General features: G+C 49.5%; 1 protein-coding gene across 10 annotated transcripts in view; it reads left to right on the top strand.

Moving 5' to 3' along the window:
- Positions 1–129: 129 nt before the first annotated feature.
- MSI2 (musashi RNA binding protein 2) overlaps positions 130–21,002 on the top strand; it is a 403,990-nt gene continuing 383,117 nt past the window's right edge. For all 10 annotated transcript variants that reach the window (XR_011461308.1, XM_070357270.1, XM_070357268.1 and 7 more), the window contains exons 1-5: positions 130–245; positions 537–577; positions 891–972; positions 1,684–1,768; positions 5,754–5,795. Coding sequence is in view for 9 of the 10 variants with exons in the window: in XM_070357270.1 (XP_070213371.1) it covers positions 184–245; positions 537–577; positions 891–972; positions 1,684–1,768; positions 5,754–5,795 (312 nt within the window). In the remaining variant the exon portion in view is untranslated. The remainder of the gene's footprint in view (positions 246–536; positions 578–890; positions 973–1,683; positions 1,769–5,753; positions 5,796–21,002) is intronic.

Raw genomic sequence — 21,002 nt, 5'->3', positions numbered from 1 at the left:
CCACGTGTGACGGCTCTCGGCGCGGCCCCGGCTCCGCCGCTCGCGGGGACTCGGAGAGCCGGGCGGGGGGAGGAGGCGGAGGGCGGAGGGAGCGGGAGGTCTCGGGCTCGGGGCCGGCCGCCGCTGCGCTCCGATCGCCGCGCGGCTCGGTGTCCGGGGGTGGGGGGGCGGGGGGGCGCAGCTATGGAGGCCAACGGGGGCCCGGGCGGCTCGGGCGGCGCCAACGACTCGCAGCACGACCCCGGGTAAGTTTCCAGCCGCTGCGCCCCGCGCCTCCCCGGCTCGCTCCGCTGGCCGCGGCGGGGCCGGCGGAGCGCGGCGCCCGGCCCCTCCGGAGCCCTCCCCCGACCCGCCGGCACCCCCCCCGGGGAGCCGCGCACCTCGGGGTGGCGTTCGGCCGGCGCCCGCTCCCCCAGCCCACCTCCCGGCTCCCGCTCGCGCGCTCCCCCCCGCTCTCCCTTTAGCTTTTGTAAGTTACACGTCAAAATGGCCGATCTGACATCGGTGCTCACTTCTGTTATGTTTTCTCCCTCCAGTAAAATGTTTATCGGCGGACTCAGCTGGCAGACCTCACCAGGTAAGGGAGGGAGGGGGGCACGCCCGGGTCCCCCCCTTCTTGGCTTCTTTATTGCTCTTTGTTATCCTGGTGTAGGAACCCCCGCCATTGGCTCCCCACTTCTCCTGTGCAAGGTTATTTTTTTAAATAGCAAATCCTTTCCGAGCCCTCTACGCGACCTCTGTTGCCGAATTTCCCCCGCGTGTGCAAAAAACCCCCCAGAATAACAACAGAAAACTACTTTTGGTTTTTGTCCTTGATCAGAATTTGCATTGCTCCCCCCCCCACACCTTCTCCCCCCCCCCCCCCCATATCTCTCTTTCTCTCTCTACAGATAGCCTTAGAGACTATTTTAGCAAATTTGGAGAAATTAGAGAATGTATGGTCATGAGAGATCCCACTACGAAACGCTCCAGGTAAACCATCCCCTTCTGGATTTTGTCTTTATTTCAGAACAAAGTTTAAGTGTTATTTTTGGAGGTGTCTTCGGAAGTAGCTAAGCGGATTTAGAACGGGGCTCAGGCATGTGGCTGGTTTCGAACGTCGCTCCATCTTCCCCCCCTCCCTTCCCATTAACCCCAAAGGTTATTGTTAATTGGTGCTGAACTCTGGATACAGGGATGTCCACATCTGCGCTTTAAGTCATTTTCCCCATTCGCTTCTTTTTCTCCCGTTTCAAATGACATTCAGCTTCATTCACTTTCCACATAGTTTTTTTTTTTTTTTTTTAATGTGTGCACTCGCGGCGCCCCGAACTCTTAAGCCCCCCTCTTAGAAAGCTGGTTGTGTCTCCTCTGAGTGCCGGGGCTTGTTTGGAATAAAACAAAGCGTTAAAGAAAGGGAAGGCGGGGGGAGGAGGAGAGAAACTGAGGTGGGCAAGGAGTGGGGACACCGGCGTCCCCCAAGTTACCTCCGCGCGCCCCGCCCCCGCCCTACTGCCCCCTTCAGCCTTGATGTGTTTCCGTGTGGGGCCCCGGGGGGCTGAAGGCTTGGGGGATGGGGACGACGGGGGAGCGGGGGTGTGGGGGCCGCTTGGCTCTGCGTTCTGCAGCGAGGGCTCACTCCTGGCCGCTCCCGATGGTGCCACATTCTCTTGTTTGTGTCTCCCCCTCTTTGTCTCATTTCAGAGGCTTCGGTTTCGTCACGTTCGCAGACCCGGCGAGTGTAGATAAAGTGTTAGGCCAGCCCCACCACGAGTTAGACTCCAAGACGGTAGGTTCTGCCTCTCCGTGTGGTCGCGCGCCCCCTTTCCAGGACCGCCCGGGCCCTGACAGCCCCGTTTAAAGAGACAGCGCCCTCTCTTGCCTCTGCTCAGAGCGGGGCGCGCTGCAGCAGAGCTCGTGTGGGTTCTCAACTTTGCCGCCGCCGCGGGGTTTGGGGGTTTCTTTTCAGGGTCTGCCCCCACCCCGCAGCCTCCCCCCCACCCTCACGATGCTGCCAGGCCTGGGCTTGGGGGAGGGGTCGGCTTGGCGAGAGGCTACCTTCCGGACCAACAAGACCCTGAAAAGAAACTCCAGCACCGGGCCGAGGCAACTTTCCTTTGTCAGCCGAGCCCTGCCCGCGTTTCCCCAGTGTGGCCGTTCGAATCGGCTTATAGAAGGCACACACAGCCGGTCTCAGGGCCGCCCGGGGGGCCGGGGGCGCTAATCACTGTCCAGGCAACAGGTTCCTGGGGGCACTTGGGATTCGGAATGCGGTTTGAGAAGGGAAGGAGACCTTCCAGAGCTAAGCTGGGCGTCCAGTGGGTGACTCCAGATGGTGTGAAATCTAAGGCTGATAAGGGATAAGGCCTTGGGTATCAGTGTTTTTGTTTTGTTTTTTCTCCTTTCCTTTCTCAGGTCCTTTGAGTTGTAGGTGGTTTTACATCATGAGAAGGTTTTCAGGTCCAGTCTTGAGGGGGTATGGGTCTCTAAGGTCAGAAGAGGAAGGGAAGACACTACCAGTGTATGAGAATACATTTGGTGGGGAGAGGAGAGGAGAGGAGTTCCTAGCGTTTTACTGTGGCTCCCCTGCCTTCCCTGACTACTACAATTCCCCCAAGGTCTTCGTACCGCTGCCCAAGGCAGGGTCCCTGAGGCCACACTGGGGTGCAGTGCTGGCCTGCTGGGGACTCACCTCTCCATAGTGGGCCACTGGGTCGGGGCAGGGAATCAGGTTCTAGGCCCAGCTGTCCAAGCAGAGCTTGGGCAAGCTGTTCCGTGTCTCTAGGCCTCAGTTTCCTCTTCTGTTAAAGAAAAGAGTAGAACAAGTGATCTTTTCAAATCCCTCTTGACTTTTAACACTAAATAGAGGAGAAGAAAAGAAAAACCTGGCCACCTTTGGTGACCCTGAACTGATTTTGCAAATTCACTGTTTCTCTGATAGGAGGTCAGAGGCGTACCTCCAACCGCCTCCTGCCCCAAGAAAAGACCCCCCACACTCCAAGTTGCTTTATTAACTGAGCTAGACTTGTCCTAGCTTGTGGCCCAGCCTCTTTGCACTTTGAGATCATTTAGTTTCAGGGACAGTCGTTTGCAGGGTGATAACGGACCTATGAAGGGTTTTTTATCTCCTAGACTTCTCGGCTAGACATTTCACGAAGCTAATAAAATTAAAGAGGAGAGAGATTTCAGGGTAAATTTGGTAATTTATTATCCACCCCTCTGCCCACCCTGCGGGGGAGAAATAGCATTTGATTTCTATGGTGGCTGGTGGGTTGTGTACCTCGGTATCACATGCGGTGCCTGCAGTTTTGCCTCGATAATTGTTTGTAGACATGTTTTGGTCGCTGTTATTTAGTATAACCTAGCTTTTGACTTTGTTTCACAACGTTCAGTGCAGGAGACAGACGCGGTTGCTTTATTGACATGGAAACGAGGATCTTGTTTACCGTTACCTTAAAAGCTTTGTTTAGGTAACGGCCATTCACATCCAAAATAGTACCCTAGTTTTTTCCTAGAGGATTTGTAGCTACAGTAAGTAGAGCTGTACCTAACTAACTAATGTTTTCATTTTTGGTAGTTTTCTTTTTCGTTCGTTTTTTAAAAAATAGTTGACAGGGATGTACAAAAGGTTGGGATTTGCCAGTTTTCTCTTGACCTGTCCTCTCTATTTGAGGTTTCAGCGTGTACATTTGACCCATGGAAGAACTTTCATTGTGGTATAACGCTGTTACCAACACCCGATACTGGAATTCTGAATTGGCTTCTAGTTTTGTAATTTTAGATATATATATATATATTTTTAAGTGCTCTGCTTTCTTTACTTCTCCCTACCTTCCTCCAACTCCTGGCCTTTTCCTCTTGACACATTCCTCACCCTTTTACCCCACAAACATGGTGCTTATTGCAATTGTGTGCTGATCAACTTAAAAAAAAAAAAACAACAACTTTGGGGGAGTGTTTATGAAAAGACATATCTGTCTTATGTTTGGTCAACAGCATGGAAAATCCACACCTGTTGTATTTCTCCTGTCGACAGCTCCTAGTCAGTGCTGAATATACCTGTAGCTGCGGTAATGTTAATCTCCATGAAAGGGTAGTTCCTAGATCAGAGATTTTTTTGTCTGTTTTAGTTTTTGCAAAGTAATCTCTCATTTCTCAGGTGATGTTTAAAGGTGGAAAGCATGCTGCAGACTTTTATGAGGTCTTTAAACTACCTTAATAAAAGTGGTAAATCTTTATGTCTTACCGCCTAGGTCCTAGGGGATGTTAAGTCTGGGAAGAGAATCAGCTCTGGTGTGACTTTCTCCCACTCTGTGCTTTTTCCCAAAGCATTACTCTCCCCTTCGCCCCGGTGGCAGAACTGAAAACAAGGTTGAGATTTACATTTTAAAAGGGGAAAATTTTAATATGAAAGCCAAAGCGGATAAATAACTAACTTGTAGCTGTATTCTTGCCACGCTCTGGGTTGAATTCTTCCGGAAGATTTGTGACATTTAGAAATCTAATGAAAACTAACAGTGGGAATATTTTTTCATTCCTTCCTTCTCCATATTTTCTCTCCAACAACTTTCCCCCTCTCAAATCAGCCTATCAGGCTCAAAAGCTTCTGTGGGAATTGTTTGGGGTTTTAAAGCCAGTCCCTGATTGAGACCTGCAGATGTCTGATGTGGGGCACAGTTTTTTCTCCATTCAGACTGGGGTTGGGGTAGGGGGAATACACTAATTGTTACACTAGATTCTGACTGCTTTTTTTTAGTAATTTTTTTTTTTCTTTTACTTTCTCCCTATAATGGCCTTACTTTTGTAATATGGGTTTAGGTTGCTGATAGATCTTTACCCCTGTGATTTTTAAAATCCAGGTGCATTTAGCTCCTACGTTTCCTTTTATTTTAACTTTTTTATTATTATTTTAAGAATCAGCTCAGGCTCCATAGTTTTTTGACATCTGCTTTCTTTTGAGACTTCCCTGGTGGCTCAGACGGTAAAGTGTCTGTCTACAATGCAGGAGACCTGGGTTCAGTCCCTGGTTTGGGAAGAGTTCCTGGAGAAGGAAATGGCAACCCACTCCAGTATTCTTGCCTGGAAAATCCCATGGACGGAGGAGCCTGGTAGGCTACAGTCTGTGGGGTCGCAGAGTCCGATGCGACTGAGCGACTTCACTTCTTTTGAGATGTAACTACAGAATGAACTGTTCTTCTGATTCATCGTAGGTAATTTTACTTTGCAAAAGATGAGTGAACTAGTTCAAGCAGAGCATCCTGTTGGATGTCGATGGGGGGCTTTTTGGATGTTGTTAATTTAAAAAATGTTTGGAATCTTCTCCACCTGTGTTGTTTAGTTATCCTTGAGGAGAACAACGGCCATCCAGTTACTTATTGCTGAAAGGTCCTTCCATGTAATTTTCATGTTTTGATTTTTCTCAATTTTCCCATCTTTTCTCCCAGCTGTGCATCACAAATTAGATGCAGGTATCATTTAATGTTAATTGTCCTTGCCTAAATAAGAACACACTCTGTCCAGCTTGTTAAAGCATTGCACATTGAAATACACAGTGGGGCATTTCAGAAAGGCTTGCTGTGTTTGTTACATTTTGGGAGGGACTGCTAAAGTTTACATCGAACTTTAAGGAAAGTTTGGAGTTATTTGAGAAGTTACTGAAAGCTGGGTTCAAAGCCTGAGAAATGAGTGATGAATACTTAGGCGATTAATCGTAATTGTTTTTCTCCCCTCAAAGTCCTGCAGCTGACTCCTACTTTTCCATTTTTTTCCCCCAGATTGACCCCAAAGTTGCATTTCCTCGTCGAGCACAACCCAAGGTAAGTAGAGGAAGCAGTCATAGGATTTTAGCACTTAGAGGTGGTTGCCAAGGATTTCAGATTTCAAGCAGAGCACTGGCAGTGATGTTTGGAAGCCCGGTGCACCCCGTTTCTTCAGGGTATGAGTGTGTGGCAGTGAGGGGGGCCAGGCCAAGCGCTGTGGGAGATAACCGTGCGTCTGCTAGTCAGCCATTCCCAGGTGGGTCCGAGCATCCATCGAGGGGCAGGGACCAGCCTGTGCTTTCGTGGGAGGACATAGCACTGTCTGTTGCAATATTTATGCAAGCATTTTATTTATTTTTTAAGTTTTGCTGAGGTCCCATCAGGAAAAGTTGGCCATTTCCTGGTGATTCTTTTGGAGGGTACTCTTCTGAGGTCTAACAACTTGGAGTTTAAGGAGAGGAGAATTTAAGTGAACAGCTTGTCCTGTCTTGGAAAAACAACTCTGTAGACCCCAGAGGCCCTCAGTCTGACCGATGAGGCAGTGGATGTGTTGGTTTTGGGTAGGCGGGGTCCGTCTGTGCACACTTGAAGCCAGTAGTGTGCTGCTGTTTTACGCAAGGGCTGGTGCCCGGGCGGAGAAGAGCTGAAACGTCGTCCCCTTGCAGGAGTGGTACTGCAAGGCTTGCTGAACGGCTTGAGATAGGCCTTCACCGTTTCCCAAGCGTGTAGTTAACATAATTTTCACTGAGCTTGCCAGGTGTGGTCATGAGAACACAGCTGCATAAAGCCCAAGGTGAGATTTAAAGGGCTTATGGCTTCCACGCTAAATTTGCACTTTTTAAATTATACTTTTCTCTTCCCTGGGTAATCCCGGAAGAAATACTTTTTCCACTTCTTGTGGCCTTGGCACTTTTTTAAGGGGAAGGGGAAAAGGTGAAGTATCTGTGTGGGTCATAAAAGGGATAATACTGCGGTTTTAGCCAGTTCAGTTTGTTTCTTTAAGCATGGTCTCCCAGAAGTGGGACCTTTGAGTTGTGCAAGGGGAGGAATGGTTTTGCACATTAATGAAGAAACAGTTGGCTCTTGGGGATGGTATTTTGAGAATTTCAGGTTGGAGCCTGCCATGCGATTCCTTCCTTCCTTCTCTCCTCTCCCTCTCTTTCTTCCATGTGATTGTTTTTCTTCCCTTCCTTTCTCTCTTTAGAAGGAAACATAAATTTCTAAACAAAAATAGTGAAATATTTTCTTAAGGCATTTTTTCCCCTAATGTTTAAGCAAATAATAGAAATTAATGGATCAAAGGAGTTAGATTATTTCTATACTGAGCACAAACTTTTGGGAGTATCTTCAGTGTTTATTGCTTTCCAAACTGTGTGTGATCCTTGATGTTTCAGAAGGCTTCCAGGATTAGCAGGGTTTCCTGATTTGGAAGAATTGCTGTTTCTTCCATAAATGTGAATCTTCAAATTTCCAGGTTAGTCATTTGATCACCCAGAACTTGGATCAGGTTACTCCAGCAGGAAACTGGAAAAATCCCTGACTTGGTCAAACCGTAGGTTTCTCCTCTCCTTTGCAGCTCCTCCTCAACTCTCTCATTTTTTTTTAAAACCAGGAGGACAATATTTTATTTTAATATATTCTGGTGAATATTTCAGTGATGCTTTCAACTTAAAAACAAGACAGAATATTTCTCAAGCTTGTCAAAGTGTCCCCTGCCCTCCCCAGAGTCTGGGATGGTTTTGGTGAATTATCAGACTTTGGGATGTGAGCTAACATTAAACCAGTTGGCGAAGACATCTTGCTATGGAATTCTAGGGATTTCATGATAATACCTTACTTTTGATGATACACATTCTTCGCAAACGATTTTTCTATCCATTATCTCCATCGGAATCCCAGGTCCTGCAACACTGAGAAATCACCTCTTCTCAGGTTGCTCGTCTGTAAAGTGGGGCTGATGACAGTGACGCCCTCAGAAGGGGGTTGTGAAGGATAAAAGAGCCTGCACGGGGTGAGGGCGTTGCGACTCATCATTTTCATCATCGCCAGCCTCATCGTTGTTGGGTTAATCACCACTGCTGCTTTCGAGTTCAACAGCCTGTGTTTGGATCCCGACCGGACTACTTGTTAACTGTATACATTTGGGCAAATCCTTTAACGTCCTTGAACCTCAGTTTCTCCATCTCACTGAGCTTTGGTGAGAAATAAATTAAGAAAGGTAAAGTGCCTGAAAAAAGACCCGGGGTCTGGTCATACGGTACCTGGTCCCTGCTGTTTTTGTTTTTTTTAATTTCTTTGAAGTGTGGTCGATTTACAACGTCTTGTTAGTTTCTGGTGTACAGCAATGATTCATTTACGTGTGTGTGTGTGTGTGCACACACGTGTGTATATGCATCCTTTTTCAGATTCTTTTCCGTTATGGCTTGGTTACCTCGTGTTTTTCACGCTGTTTTTGTGACGCTAATCCTGTGAGAGATCTAGTAATGATGGCGGCGGTAACTGAGTGTCTGTGCCAGGCGCTGTGGAAGGGACGTGATGTGTATTGACTCCCTCAGTCTTCACCTCTGCCCTGGGAGCTGGGTGCTAGGATTTCCTTTTTCTGGAAACCATTGTTGAGTTGCACAGTGGTGTAACCCGGCCCAGAACTGTGCCTTCTCGCAGCGTCTGTCCTCGGGGGTGCTGAGGGATGTGGAGAGGGGGTGGCTCTGAGTGGTCCCCGGGCTGTGGGGGTAGGACGGCAGCCAGCACCCCAGGCCCTGGTGCTTCCCCGGCGGGTGACTCCCCGGCCCCGGGACGTCACCCACTGCGGACTCTGCCCACTGGGCCCTCTCTCCGTCTGAGCCCTCGGCATCTTTCGGGGGTTCTGGAGTTGGGGGTGCGTTGTGCTGGTTGGCCGCTGGGGCAGGGTGGGCAGAGAGCGCCTTCCTTGTCAACGGTTATTTTCCGACAGAACTTGAGTCCAACCAGGGGAATTTCAGACTGAAGGTGGTGTTGGAGGCCAAAACCTGGCCGACAGGAGAGTAGAATGTTAACTCAAGCCTTATTTATTTTTTACCTCCTGCAAAATTGTTGTGTGTGTGTGCATGTGTGTGTGTGTGAGGGTCCCAGTGGCAAGGTGAGCCGTGCCCCCCCTCGGGGACTGGGTGGTGTACTTGTAAATGATGCGTCAGCGTGTCTTTCAGTTAAAATTCATTTCTCTGCTCTCTGGCTGTCCCTCCTTGCTAACACTCACCGGAGAAATATTCCATGGAGGTGTTAAAACAAGACTGCTGGAAAGAAACTGTAACTGAATACGAAAGAAAATTCGTAGCAGTGAAGAACAGATTTCATATTAGGACTGTCATAATATTCTTTAATGTATCATATAAATAAAAATCTGTTTTGACCAGAATTTTAATGAGCGACCCGAGGAAGGGTTTTGAATTCTGCAATTCGTCTCTCCCCCTTTGCGATATGAATGTTCACATCTCAAGTGAAGTATAATGGGCATTATTAACTAGTCGAGGGCAAACTCTCTGGAGACCAGTATCCATTAATTAGTGAAGTGCATTTTGATCAGAAGAAGATAGGTCTGTTCTGTGTCTTTCTGTTTCTCTGGATGATTATTTCATTTGGTAAAACATGTAAGAGTTTCCCCCCTCTGTCTTTAAAGAATAAAGTGGTCATACTCCTCTAAAAAGATGACTTAATTTGAAGCCATTGGAGAAATGGGAATGATTGGGATCAATCATGTCATCATACCCTTTTGTTGGTCTCTTTGGGTGAAGTGTTGGGTCCCTGGAAGAGTTTTGCTCAAGCTTTTGGTTTCTTTTCCTTGTGTGGAGAAACCAGGAGACTGCCCAGCATCTTGGGGCAAGAGTGAGTCTGGGCATAATTTACCATCTGCCCTAATTATCCTCGTGTATAATAAGGCATCCCCCGGTTCCTTGGTGGCTCAGTGGTAAAGAATCCATTTGCAAAGGTTTGATTCCTGAGTTGGGAAGATTCCCCTGGAGAAGGAAATGGCAGCCCACTCCAGTGTTCTTGCCTGGGAAATCCCATGGACAGAGGAGCCTGGTGGGCTATAGGCCACGGGGTCCCAAGGCGACTAAACCACCACCTCCCTGATGGCCAGTTTCCTCCTTCAGTTTCTGAGGCCAGAACCTTATCTGTTTATTAAGGGAAATCTCATTGTTCAGCCTGTTTAGTTACCTTCAGTCACAGTTGGGTGACCCTGGCTCTGTAGGCCTCAGTTTCTTCTGCTTCAAACCTGGGAATCATGGATTGCCCCACGTGGAACTGTTTAAGTAGCACCCAGAGAATGTCTACTGGTACTATCATCATAGAATTATTTTTGTAGAATAAAAAAAAAATTATGACGGTGCAGATGACCTAAGAAAATTCTTCCTTGGAATGTAAGCCTCCTGATGGCAGAAGGCTGCTGACGGCTGCCATTCGGTAACTGTTCAGTGAATAAGTGGAATCCAGCCTGCTCTTTTCACAGGGGAGGCAGCTGACACTTGGGAAGTTAACGTCAGTGGCTCCAGGCCACGTAGCTAAGTTGTGGCAAGGTTAAGCCTGAAGCCAGGTTTTCCTGTCCCCTGGAAGGCTCTCCAGATGGGTGCAGGGCAGCCCGAGCGTTTCATCCACCCACCTCCTGTTCCGGGGGAGCGGTTTCTTGGCAGCTTCTCAAGGGCGAGGGATGAGTTTTCGACATCTGGCCTCCCCTGCTGCTGCGGGTCGGTCCTCCCAGCGTCTTGCCATCCTGGGTGATCTGCAGCTGTCATCTGGGGCGCCGCAGTTAACCGACTGCCGGTGGGCTGCTGGCCCTAGCCGGGCTGTGGCGGGGTGTCAGCAGCCTCTTCTCCCGCGGTGGCGGGGTGTCAGCAGCCTCTTCTCCTGCAGCGAGGGCCTCGGGGGATTAGTGGCTGAGCTTCCTTCTTGTCGGGGCGCGCGGCTCCTTCCTGCTCTTTCCTGCCTTCCTGGCAGCAGCAGGTGTCAGCTCGGAAGGGAGGGGCACCTCGTCCTACAAATGTCCTTTCCTTGGATTTTTGCCTTTCCTCACGTGCTTGCATTTCAATGCTAAGGTCAGTCCACCCGGAGGCCGGGGGGCCGGTGTTCTATGTCAGATGTTTCTGGCAGACGGGTGAGACCCCTGTGCCCCTCAGGGATGAGAGGAGGAGGAAAGCTCTGCCTGAGGAGCCAGCTGCCAGTCTTTGGGGGCCTCCTGTTTCGTATTTTTAAACCTAAACGTTCTCCAGCCAGGAGCCCAAGAACACGGAAGGGAGATGGGGCTGTTCGTGTCTTCCTCTTGTTTGATCTGGTTTGTTTGGTTTATTCAGAGCTCCTCTCATTGTTTCTGCTTGCTGACTCCACTTTTGGGGTGCTGTAGGAAAGCCTCATTGGCTTCCCGATGCCCAGTGAGCAAAGTCTGAACTCAGCCTGGTAGGTTTGGTCCTTCAGGATCTGTCCGGGAATCTGCTTCTGGCTTATGCCGCAGCTCATCTCACCTTTTGCAGCTGACACCCGGAGTGTTCCTTCTGCTTTCCCGAAGAACTGCCCTTTTGTGGGTCCCTGACTGCACCACCCTTCCTTCCCTCTGTTGTACAAGACAGAACCCCCTTTCTTTCTTTTTTAAAAAGAGGCATGGGATTAAGCTCTGGATATCTCTCAGGGGTCTGTACAACTTTTAGAAACCTCACAGTTTCTAAGGACAGGGAGGCCTGGCATGCTGTGGTTCATGGAGTTGCAAAGAGTCGGACATGACTGAGCGCTGAACTGAACTGAAGCCATTCTGACCCTTTATTTTTTCAGTATTTATTTTATTTATTGGCTGCACTGGGTCTTTGCTGGAGCATGAGGAATCTTTCAGTGTGGCATGTGAACTCCTGGTTGCAGCACGTGGGATCTAGTCCGCTGACCAGGGAATCAAACCCAGGCCCCCTGCATTGGAAGCCAGAAGTCTTAGCCACGGGGCCACCAGGGAAGTCCCAGATAGAACCCTCTTTCAAAGCCCAGCTTAGTTGTTACATCTTCCAAGATGCTGTCCCTTTGCCCTCATTTTCTGCATTTCCACAGCACTTTACCTGTTCTTTGAGATGGGCCTTCCTTTTGCTAATAATAAATTAGCAAAAAAATATGAGGCATTGTGCCAGGCACGCACTTATTCATTCATTTATTCACCGAGTGTTGTCGCACACCTGCCGTGGGCCAGACGCTGTATGTGGCTCAGGGGAGTGGTGCGGAGGGTGAGGTGGAGGCCCTGCCCTCATGCGGGCTTCCCGGTGGCAGGGCGGGGAAGCAGCGAGCCAAGTGTACACTGCACCAGCCGGTGTGGAACCCTCAGCAGGGCGAGGGTGATGGGGGCTGGGCACCGGCCATGGCTTTCATGCGTTCAGATGCCCCGCTCGGCGTTCAGTAATTATTTACCAGGTCTCTGCCCAGCACCCGGGACTGTGTTAGGTGCTTTGTTCTGGGTTTTATGGTTGGTTAGGTTCATGCCTTATCACTTCTACAGAACGATAAAGGCACAGGCAGATTTTACTAATTAAAAAAGCGCTTAGCTTCTAGCCATGGTCTTTTGAACACCCTGACCTCCGTTTGGATAGAAGGAAAGCAGGATGGTGGAACAGACGCTGTGCTCGTCTTCAGGGGTGTTAGCTCTGGGTTGGGAGGAGGGGGTGCTGCCCTTGTTGGGAGGATGCAGTAAGCAAGCAAGAGAGGGACAGCACTGAGGGGAAGGAGGGGAGAGGACAGCCCCTCGGAGGAGGTGAGTTTTGCCCTAGGTTCTGAAGGACAGGTAGGCAGGAAGACACGCAGGAATGCAGTTCTTCCCACCAAGGGCTGGGGGGTCAGGACTCGCAGCTGGAGGCAGGCGTGTGTGCCGCTTGGCTCTTGGAAGGGGGCCCGGACGGTGGGCTGGGGCCAGCTCGTGGAAGGCTTCGGAGGCCAGGCCGAGCACCTACTCCCATGCTTGTTGCGTGGGTGCTGGAGCCCTGCTGTGTGTGTGCAGGATTGTGGGGCTCTCCATACCAGGTTTCAGCGCTTGGGAGCTGGGATGCTTGTGGGGACTGAGGCTGTGCCATTCTAGGGAGAAGGTCCCCATCCCAGGCTTGTGTGCTCTGTGTGACTCCGAATGCGTTCTCTCTGGCTGCTGGCCCTTCTCCAGGAGTGATGCTCTGGGCTGATACTGTCCCTGATATTCGGGGGGTGTGGCAGCTACCAAGAGCCCTGTCGTTCTCTAGTTTCCGCCTTCTCGCCCTCCCCTCCTTTTTGTCTCTTTTAACAGTAGGCCACAATACAGACAGAATTCCAGAGTTCTGTGTTTTGTCCTTCTCCAGCTTGGGATCTTGACCTTACCGTGTATAGACGTTGACGTGTCTTTTCTTGGTTTGGAAATCACAGGCTATGGAACACCGATGCCTGTGCCCCATGGCTCAGAGCGTCCTGACCTGTGATTGCATAGGTGATGTCTGCTTGGGGTCACCTTCGGGTGAGTGGCTGCCTGGTGGGAAGGATGAAGGATCATGGGGAATCACGACCTCTGCCTTCTCTGCGGTGTGAGAGTTGTGAGCAAGTGTGGTTGTGGGCCAAGCACCCCATGGCACATGTAGCAGCAGCCAAGGGTGGTTGGTCCACGTGGGACAGGTATCTGGGCCCCATGAACAAAAGGGTGTCCTTTGTCACCCTCTCCTAGCTCTCTGGAAAGTTAATTCTCAGGGTGTTTATTTAGCTTGCTATACTTCCTTATTTTATTTTGAGACCTTGAATAATCCAGAAGAAAAGTCTTAATTTAGAATAATGACTGTCATATTGTGTGTCAGTATGTTTGAGGAAGCATACTAAGCCTCTGTCTACTTAATTTTTAGTTTAATCCTTGCAATAGTCCTTTGCAAGAGTTGGTATTCTCTCCATTTGACAAATGGGGAAACTGAGGCTGAGGAGGATAAGGAACTTTCCGAGGATCACAGAACCAGTAAGGGTCAGGGTTGGCCTTTGGTCTGTCTGAATCCCAACTCCTTGCTTCCTTTAACTACACCACTTTACTCCATCCATCATAAGGAAATAGATCTTAGGTTCCTGCACTTTGCCTGACACTATTCAGCGCTCAGGCCAAGGAGTAGCATTGTTCTACGCTGGTCAGGAAGCTTCAGGTTGGTTTCTGTTGCCTGTGTTTTAAGACCCTGTTTAGCACAGTGAAGTGCCGCTTAACTAGCTGTGGAGTTTTGGACAAGTCACTTAATGTTTTTGTGCCTCCATTTCTTCATCTGTAAAATGGGGGTTTTAATATTGCCTACATTCTAGAACTGGTACGAGTGGATACAGATGAAGGGCCTGGGGTGGTACCTGCATGTAGAGGGTCCCGGGTGGGCACTCGTTATCTGTTACTGTCCGCGAGAGATGGCGCTGCCTGCATTGTCAGAGGCTCTTCCCTGGAAGCTCACGGGTTGATGGGTACTGTTGGCCCTTTCTAGGAGCGGCAGATAGAACAGCCTGTTGAGATGTGGGAACTTCCGTGTCACCGGCTCTCCAAGGGAGCACACTTTATCCTGGCGATGCTCGGTGGGCACTGGGAGTGCGTTTCCTTTTCTGCATCTGATGCCTGTTTTTGCTGCTCCTGAGAGTGGAGTCCTGGGGAGCAGCCAGGGCACAGCGGAGACGCCGCTGTGTGAGAGGTCTCCCCGTGAGCCTTCTGTCTCCCGGGCCTGGTCTTCATCTGCCTCGGGGCAGTTCCCCCAATGACTGATCTGAAAGCATCACGTTCATTTATTTGTCAGTGGCTGTGACGGGCAAGTTAATGCTAATGGATTCTTTTTTTAGCCTGTTGTCTGGGATGAGTTTCTCCCAAATGTCCTGAATCTAAGGCATTAGGGGACCGTGTAACTTTTATGGCAGGGGAGGATTTAAAAGATAAATAGAGTTTTGTACGAAAGGGCCTTAAATTTAGGTTAGGGACTGGCGCAGCCAAGGAGGGGATGTGAGCCAGCACGGAGTCTTCTTTTTAAGAAATCCATTCAGAACTCTAAATTGCTGTTTCTGTTTCAATTGTGTGACAATTTCAAGGGTTTAGAAAAATCTAATAAAATGGTCTTGATGATGCATTCTGGGGACAGAGTGCTTTAGAAGATCCAGGAGAATAAATTCCTTGGCGGGGTGGCGATCAAGAGAGTCTCTTTCCTGCCACCCTGGGCCTTCTTTCGTTGGGGTTTTTACATTTTTATTGTTTTGAAGGGCAGAAAATGATGTTGGAATGTATTCAGGGCTTCATCCATATCCTCCACCAAAATGAATTATTCTCTTTGGGCAATTGCAAAGAGATGGGCCCCTCCAATCACTAGCTTTTTTTTTTTTTTTAAGCCAGCTTGTTGTAGATGACTTTCAGAGTATGGTTTGTGTGTGTAATGATTTTGAATAAAGCACCAAAGAGAAGAAAATGGAGGAGGGAAAAGTGTGAGCAGAGAGGCCCTATGAGATTTTTTTTCGCTTTTTTCCAATCCAAGCTTTTGATAGTTTCCCAAGGAACAGAAGTTTACAATGGCAGCCGGCTTTGGGCTGCCTGCGGGAAGAGAGTGCAGAAGGATCTAGTGTAGCAAAATGTGATGCTGAGTGACATTAATGAGGTGACCGCTCCGGTGGGAGGAAGGCAAGGGTCCAGCAAGGCAGAGCTGTTCCCAGGACTTGCTCATAGCAGAATGTGTCTCCTTGAGCACATGTGCGTGGGTGCCCGTGTGTGCTGTGTACCCCCTCGAGCTCCCTGTCTTCCAATGAAAGTTTTAACACCAAATCCTGCTCACTTGGCTGCCGGATTCTCCACTCCTGAGAGGCCATGTGTAGCGAGCACTGTCTTCGCATCGACTGAAAAGTAAAGTTTTCAACCGGGAGGCATTTTATTTTACCTTCTATCTGCTGGGGCCCGGGTGAGTGACGGGTGAGGCCACATCCCAGAGGTGCACACTGTTGGAGTGCCGGGTCCAGGAGTGTGAAAAGTCAATATTCTCATCTCTCAGATGAATTCCAGGCAGTGGTGGGAGGAGAAGGCCTGTTGGCGAATGGCTTTTTTATTTTTAAAGCCCTAGACTGATAACATTTCATATTGATGGTATAAATGGAACATTGCAACAACTGCTTCTTAAATATTTTAGTGCCTTGGAGAGTGTTGCGTATTTCCATGCTGCTCTTGTGTAAGAATTTCCAGTTACTCAGGAGAAGCCGCAACATTTCGGGCAGATTACCTGGTGAGCATGTGAGGAACCTGGGTTTTGCCTTCTTAACAGATGGGACCTTGGGAGGACACGCCTGGTCCTGCTGTCAGACACTTCCAGAAGTGAGGCCGGAATTTGTCTCATGCCTCGTCCCGGTGTTGGCGTGAGCCTTCTAGAGACTAATGGACAAGTGTTTGAAAATCTGGTGTGAGATCTTAGGGGAAAAAATACCTACATAGGACCTAGAGTGGGGTGGGTAGGTGGAAATGCAGTGTGTATTTATTGGTGCATGCCTGTTTTGTTTTTTTTTTTTCCTGTCACTTTCAACTCGGTTTCCTCTGGAATATTTCTTATATATGTCATTTCTTATATATGTCATTTTTTTCCCCCATCACTTTCAACTCAGTTTCCTCTGGAATATTTCTTATATATGTCATTTCTAAATGCCAACAAAAATGTTTAAAGTTACACACGTAACACTGAATAAAAGCCAACGAGTAGGGTCATTGTCTCTTATCTGTGGGAAATGGAACAAATTAGGATGTTTGAACCTAGGAAAAGATTGCTCTGTGAATCTGCACAAGACTGCTGTGTGTATCTGTTTCCTCGTCTGTTTTCAAAGCAGATAATTGGTTTTAGTAAGAACTTCTGACTTGATTAGGGGGCCCTTAGGAAATTAAAGTGTGTTTGAATTTCACAAGTATAGTTTTAATTATACAAATTTTGCGTTTTTCACTAGGGAGCCAGGTTCAGAACTTGTTTTCCTGTGCTAATAGGGGTAGTAAAGCTGATTATGGCAGAATGCCTTACTTAAATCGCTTTGAAAATAAAAATCCAGGGATTTGATCATTGTTTTTCCTCACAGTACACGATGTTCAGGTTAAGGTCCGTACACGTCCCATATCCTTGTTAGAAATGATTTTTCACTGGATCCACACAACGGTAGAACCTGACTGACATAGTGGGGAGGGGGGCCCTCATTATGAATTTTCCTGCTGCACTTGCTGAAAGAATTCAATTAAAGTTCTTTTGAGCAGAGTCCTGCCTGGGCAGCTCGCATTTGGCTCACTGCCACGTTAGCATGTTGTGATTGCCTTTATCGCCACATCGTCCTGTTTGCTCAGAGCCTGTGCATTCACAGTGCTAGCTCTCTGAGCAGCCCCTCTTCAGCACAACCCCTTGGGTTAAGCCGAAGGAACTGTGGAAACGGTCACTTGAGCTCGTCCCCAAGCTGTGGAGAGATGATGGAGTGAGGATGATCAGCCCCCCTGGGCCCCCCAGGAGCAGGGCTGATTGTGTTCATGGAAAGTGACCCTTTTTCAGACAAAGCCCCTGAGGGTCCAGAAGTGCTTTGTGAGTTTGAACTCTGGCACCCTCCCCTGTGTCCCCCTGTGCAAGGGCTTTAAAAGCCACCTAGAGACCAGCCCCTGAGGCCCTCGAGGCTGCTGTCACAGATGCTGATGGGAGAGCTTGAATAGAACAGTTATTCGAGTTAGAGCAATCATGAGACCAGCTTGGGGATGAGTTGGGGTCCTTTCAGGTTTGGGGCTGGAAGGACAGGGAAGAAAGCTCCAAATGTAGGGCGACCCCACCCCTCCGTCCCTGCACCGACTCACTCTCTGCTCTTCCTGCTCCTTCCTATGGAGGCGGGGTGGCCTAGTGTCTCTGGGCCTGGGCCCCGGGACTAGGCTGACTCTGAGTCCTTGTTCTGCCGTGTACCAGCTATGTGACCTTGAGCAAGTTCATCTAAATGTTCTGTGCCTTAGCTTCCTGTAAGGTGGAGGTAGTGTTGTCTTCATGGGATTGTTGTGAGGATTACAGGAGCTGAAATGTGAAGCACTCAGGATGGTGCCTGGCACGTAGCACGCTGATGTGCGAGTTACTGTGTTGTCAGGAAGGGTGATGTCCTATATGGCAGGCTTGGCAAAGTGATTGCCTTGGTCGTTGGAGAGTTGTTTTAAGGGCAGCCGTCTTCCTCCTTACTATTATGTTGAAACATGATATTTGAGAACTGCGAAAGAGCATGTGTGTACACACACACACACAAGTGCATTATGTTTGCCTAGGAATATATGTGACTTGAGTGGAATTGCTGTCCTTTGGATGCGGACAGGTGTGGACACTACAGTCCACGAGGCATGTGCCTCAATGGGGCACAGCCTTTGGGCCCACAAGGATCTGGTTGGAATCTCGCTGCCACTAACTCTGTGACCTTAGGAAGGCATCTGTGCTTTTCTGAGCTTCAGTTCTTTATCTAAAAAACTGGGTGATAGAGTTGTGGGTCCGAAATGAGACGTGAGGCGCTGTAGATAAGGCAGCTGGTGGACAGTTGACACTTAGAACATGTTAATTCCTTCCCTCGATGCCACCCCCCAACCCCAACCCCGTGACCAGGGAGTTTTTTAAAATTTTATTTTGTATCATGAAACTGAGAAAGATGCAAAGTTTTCTGCTCTTGCTGGAGATGAAAACACCTGAAGTCAGCTGCTTATCAGTGCTAAGTAGAGAGAATCGTAAGAGGGGGATGTTGGTATCCTTAATCTACCCGAGTTTTCAAGAGTAAGGCAGTGCTTTTATTTTGTCAGGAACCTTAGATGGTGTCGGCAAGCGTTTCAAGGCAGGCTTGTTCCTTTGACCTCCAGTGGTCCCTGGACTCACTGGCTGAATGGTTGAAGAGGTTTGGGGAATGTTTAGAAGGAAGGAATAACTTCAGGGAAAGACAGGCTCCCAACTGTGACCAAGGACGGTTGAGAGGGAGGGAAAACATTAGTATCGGGGTGGTGTTATCTTCTCACAGAGCCTTTTACCTGAGGACTAGGAGTAAGAGGTTTTGATCCACAAACCCATGGGTCCCGTCATGTGTATACGTGATGGGAAAGTCACTCAGTCATGTCCGACACTTTCTGAGCCCGTGGACCAAGGAATTCTCCAGGCCAGAATACTGGAGTGGGCAGCCTTTCCCTTCTCCAGGGGATCTTCCCAACCCAGGGATCGAACCCAGGTCTCCCACCTTGCAGGCGGATTCTTTCCCAGCTGAGTCCTGAGGGCAGCCCATCATGTGAGTGGGCGTCTGTGAGCAGAGCTCCAGGACACATTCCCAGCCCTTGCCTGGTAGGTCCCTGCCTTTGGATTGTCTGCTGCGGGAGCCCCCAGCATCTTAGGGCATCTACCGGTTGCCCACCTTGATCTCTTTGTTCATTTCCAGATTTGTCCCCTCAGCTTCGTATCTGTCGGGTGGAGTCAACTGGCTGGGTGTTGTCGGAGACAGGGGGTGAGATTCTGACTCTTAAGTGGATCGTGGTGGAGGCGGGGAGACACGGGGTGTGTGTGAGTATTAGTGTGCAGAGGATGGGAAGGGGTGGCCCGGAGGGGCAAGCTCGTTGTAGATTACATTGACTAATTATAGGGAAAAAGCCATATTTGCTGCTCCATTAAGTGATCACTAGGCTATGAAGCAGTTTATTGTAATTAATGCAGAAACAGCAAATAAATGTTGGGTTTGGAGTGGAGGGTCTCCAGACACCCCTCCCCCTTTGGTGCTCTGCGTTGGCTGCCCCCATGGTTATCCTGCAGGTAAAGGGTCCCGGGGGACGCCTGCACCCCGAAGGACCGGGGTGTGCAGTCTTTGACCGGGTTTGTGCCGCTTTATTGTGGCAGCTGAGGACGATCTCTTGGCTGATCTCGCCTTCAGACTCTCCTCTAGGGGTTTTTGTGTCTGCTAAGGATGGAGGAGGAGAGACAGACCCAGGCCATCATTGCTATTCTTGCCACAATCATTTTAATTTCAGGGCATGCGAGTGGCAGGTTACACATCCAAGTCCATCATGCTATGGGCCTTGTGGAGTTGTGATTGGTTTCCTTGATGATTTCTTGTTCAAATCAGCGGTGCTCTTAATTTTCCAGATGAAGTAAGAAGAAAATTGGAGACTCCCCTCCCGCCCTGTGTCTCTTCATCCAAGGTTTTCTGAGCATGACTCTGATTTGGAGGGTTAATATTAATTAGGAGCCGGTTTAGACCTCGGTGGCTTGATGAGGGAGCTTCCCGTCGTGATGGACGTGGCTCCTTTTTGTATGTGCCTGCTTTTGGTAGAAGTTTCTGGGTTTAAAAGCCAAGGGGATAAAGACAGAGCCAGCGAGAAAGGGGTGAGCGCCTGTGCCCTGAAGGGTGGCACTGGATTCTCCTGGATCTTCAGGGAGGAGCAGGACCACAGTGGGGTGTCTGCATCCAGAAGTCCCTCCTGCGTCGGCCTGTCACCCGCCCCTGCTCTCTGCCTCAGTTTCCTTCTCTGTGAGGGAAGGGCACTTCTCTGGCATCCTAACAGAGGCATGACTCATTTCCCGAGTTTCCAAATTGGGTGATGCTAGAATTTCTCTGAGGCAAGTGACCTGTTCATGCCAGGTCACAAGCAGACGCTTCATTTTGTGCTGAGGCTCCAGGTCTTCGCTTCCAGGCCTCACCAGTGCTGACTCGGGCTTTCTGGGCCGGGTGGCAGAAAGGACAAGGACAGGGAGCCAGCAGGCTCCACTCTCCAGTTAGGGGACAGGAGCCCTAGGGAGCACGAGGCCTGCACGCTTAGGGTTGGACCACATCAGGGATCGTTCTCCTTTGGCCTGCGAGTTTGAGTGGGTTTTCTCTTCGCCGTGGTGTTGGGAGTGGGAGGAAGGGCTGCTGAAGGCTCAGCGGGAGAGGCTTGGCTTCTCCTTCTCAGCTGAACTTGACCTCGGGCCAGTTGTCTTGCAGCCCTGAGCCTCTGTTTCCTCATTTGTAGACTGAGGAAGGCTGGGGGGAGTGTGTTCTTTGGGTTTGAGAGAACAGGCTTAGCAGGAGAGCAGTGTCACAGTTTTCTTTCTGGCCTGGGAGTTTCCTAGCTGTGGGGCCTGGGGAAGCTCACTTCACGTGGCTAGCCCTCAATTTCCCCGTCTGTAAAGTGGGCTGATGTGAGACTGGCATTTGTCTTCTGGGGCTGTTGCTAGGATCACGTGCGAGTGTTTGTGAAGAGCTGGGCGCGGTTGGCCGGGAGGGAGGTGGTCGGGTCTGCAGAGGTCTGCCCAAAGGAGCCCAGGGCATTCACCTGCAAGAGAC

This window comes from Bos mutus, chromosome 19, assembly GCF_027580195.1.
Source record: "Bos mutus isolate GX-2022 chromosome 19, NWIPB_WYAK_1.1, whole genome shotgun sequence".
NCBI classification, from domain to species: domain Eukaryota; kingdom Metazoa; phylum Chordata; class Mammalia; order Artiodactyla; family Bovidae; genus Bos; species Bos mutus.
Note: the sequence above shows the minus strand (reverse complement) of the source record. Positions and strands in the feature narration are given on the sequence as shown.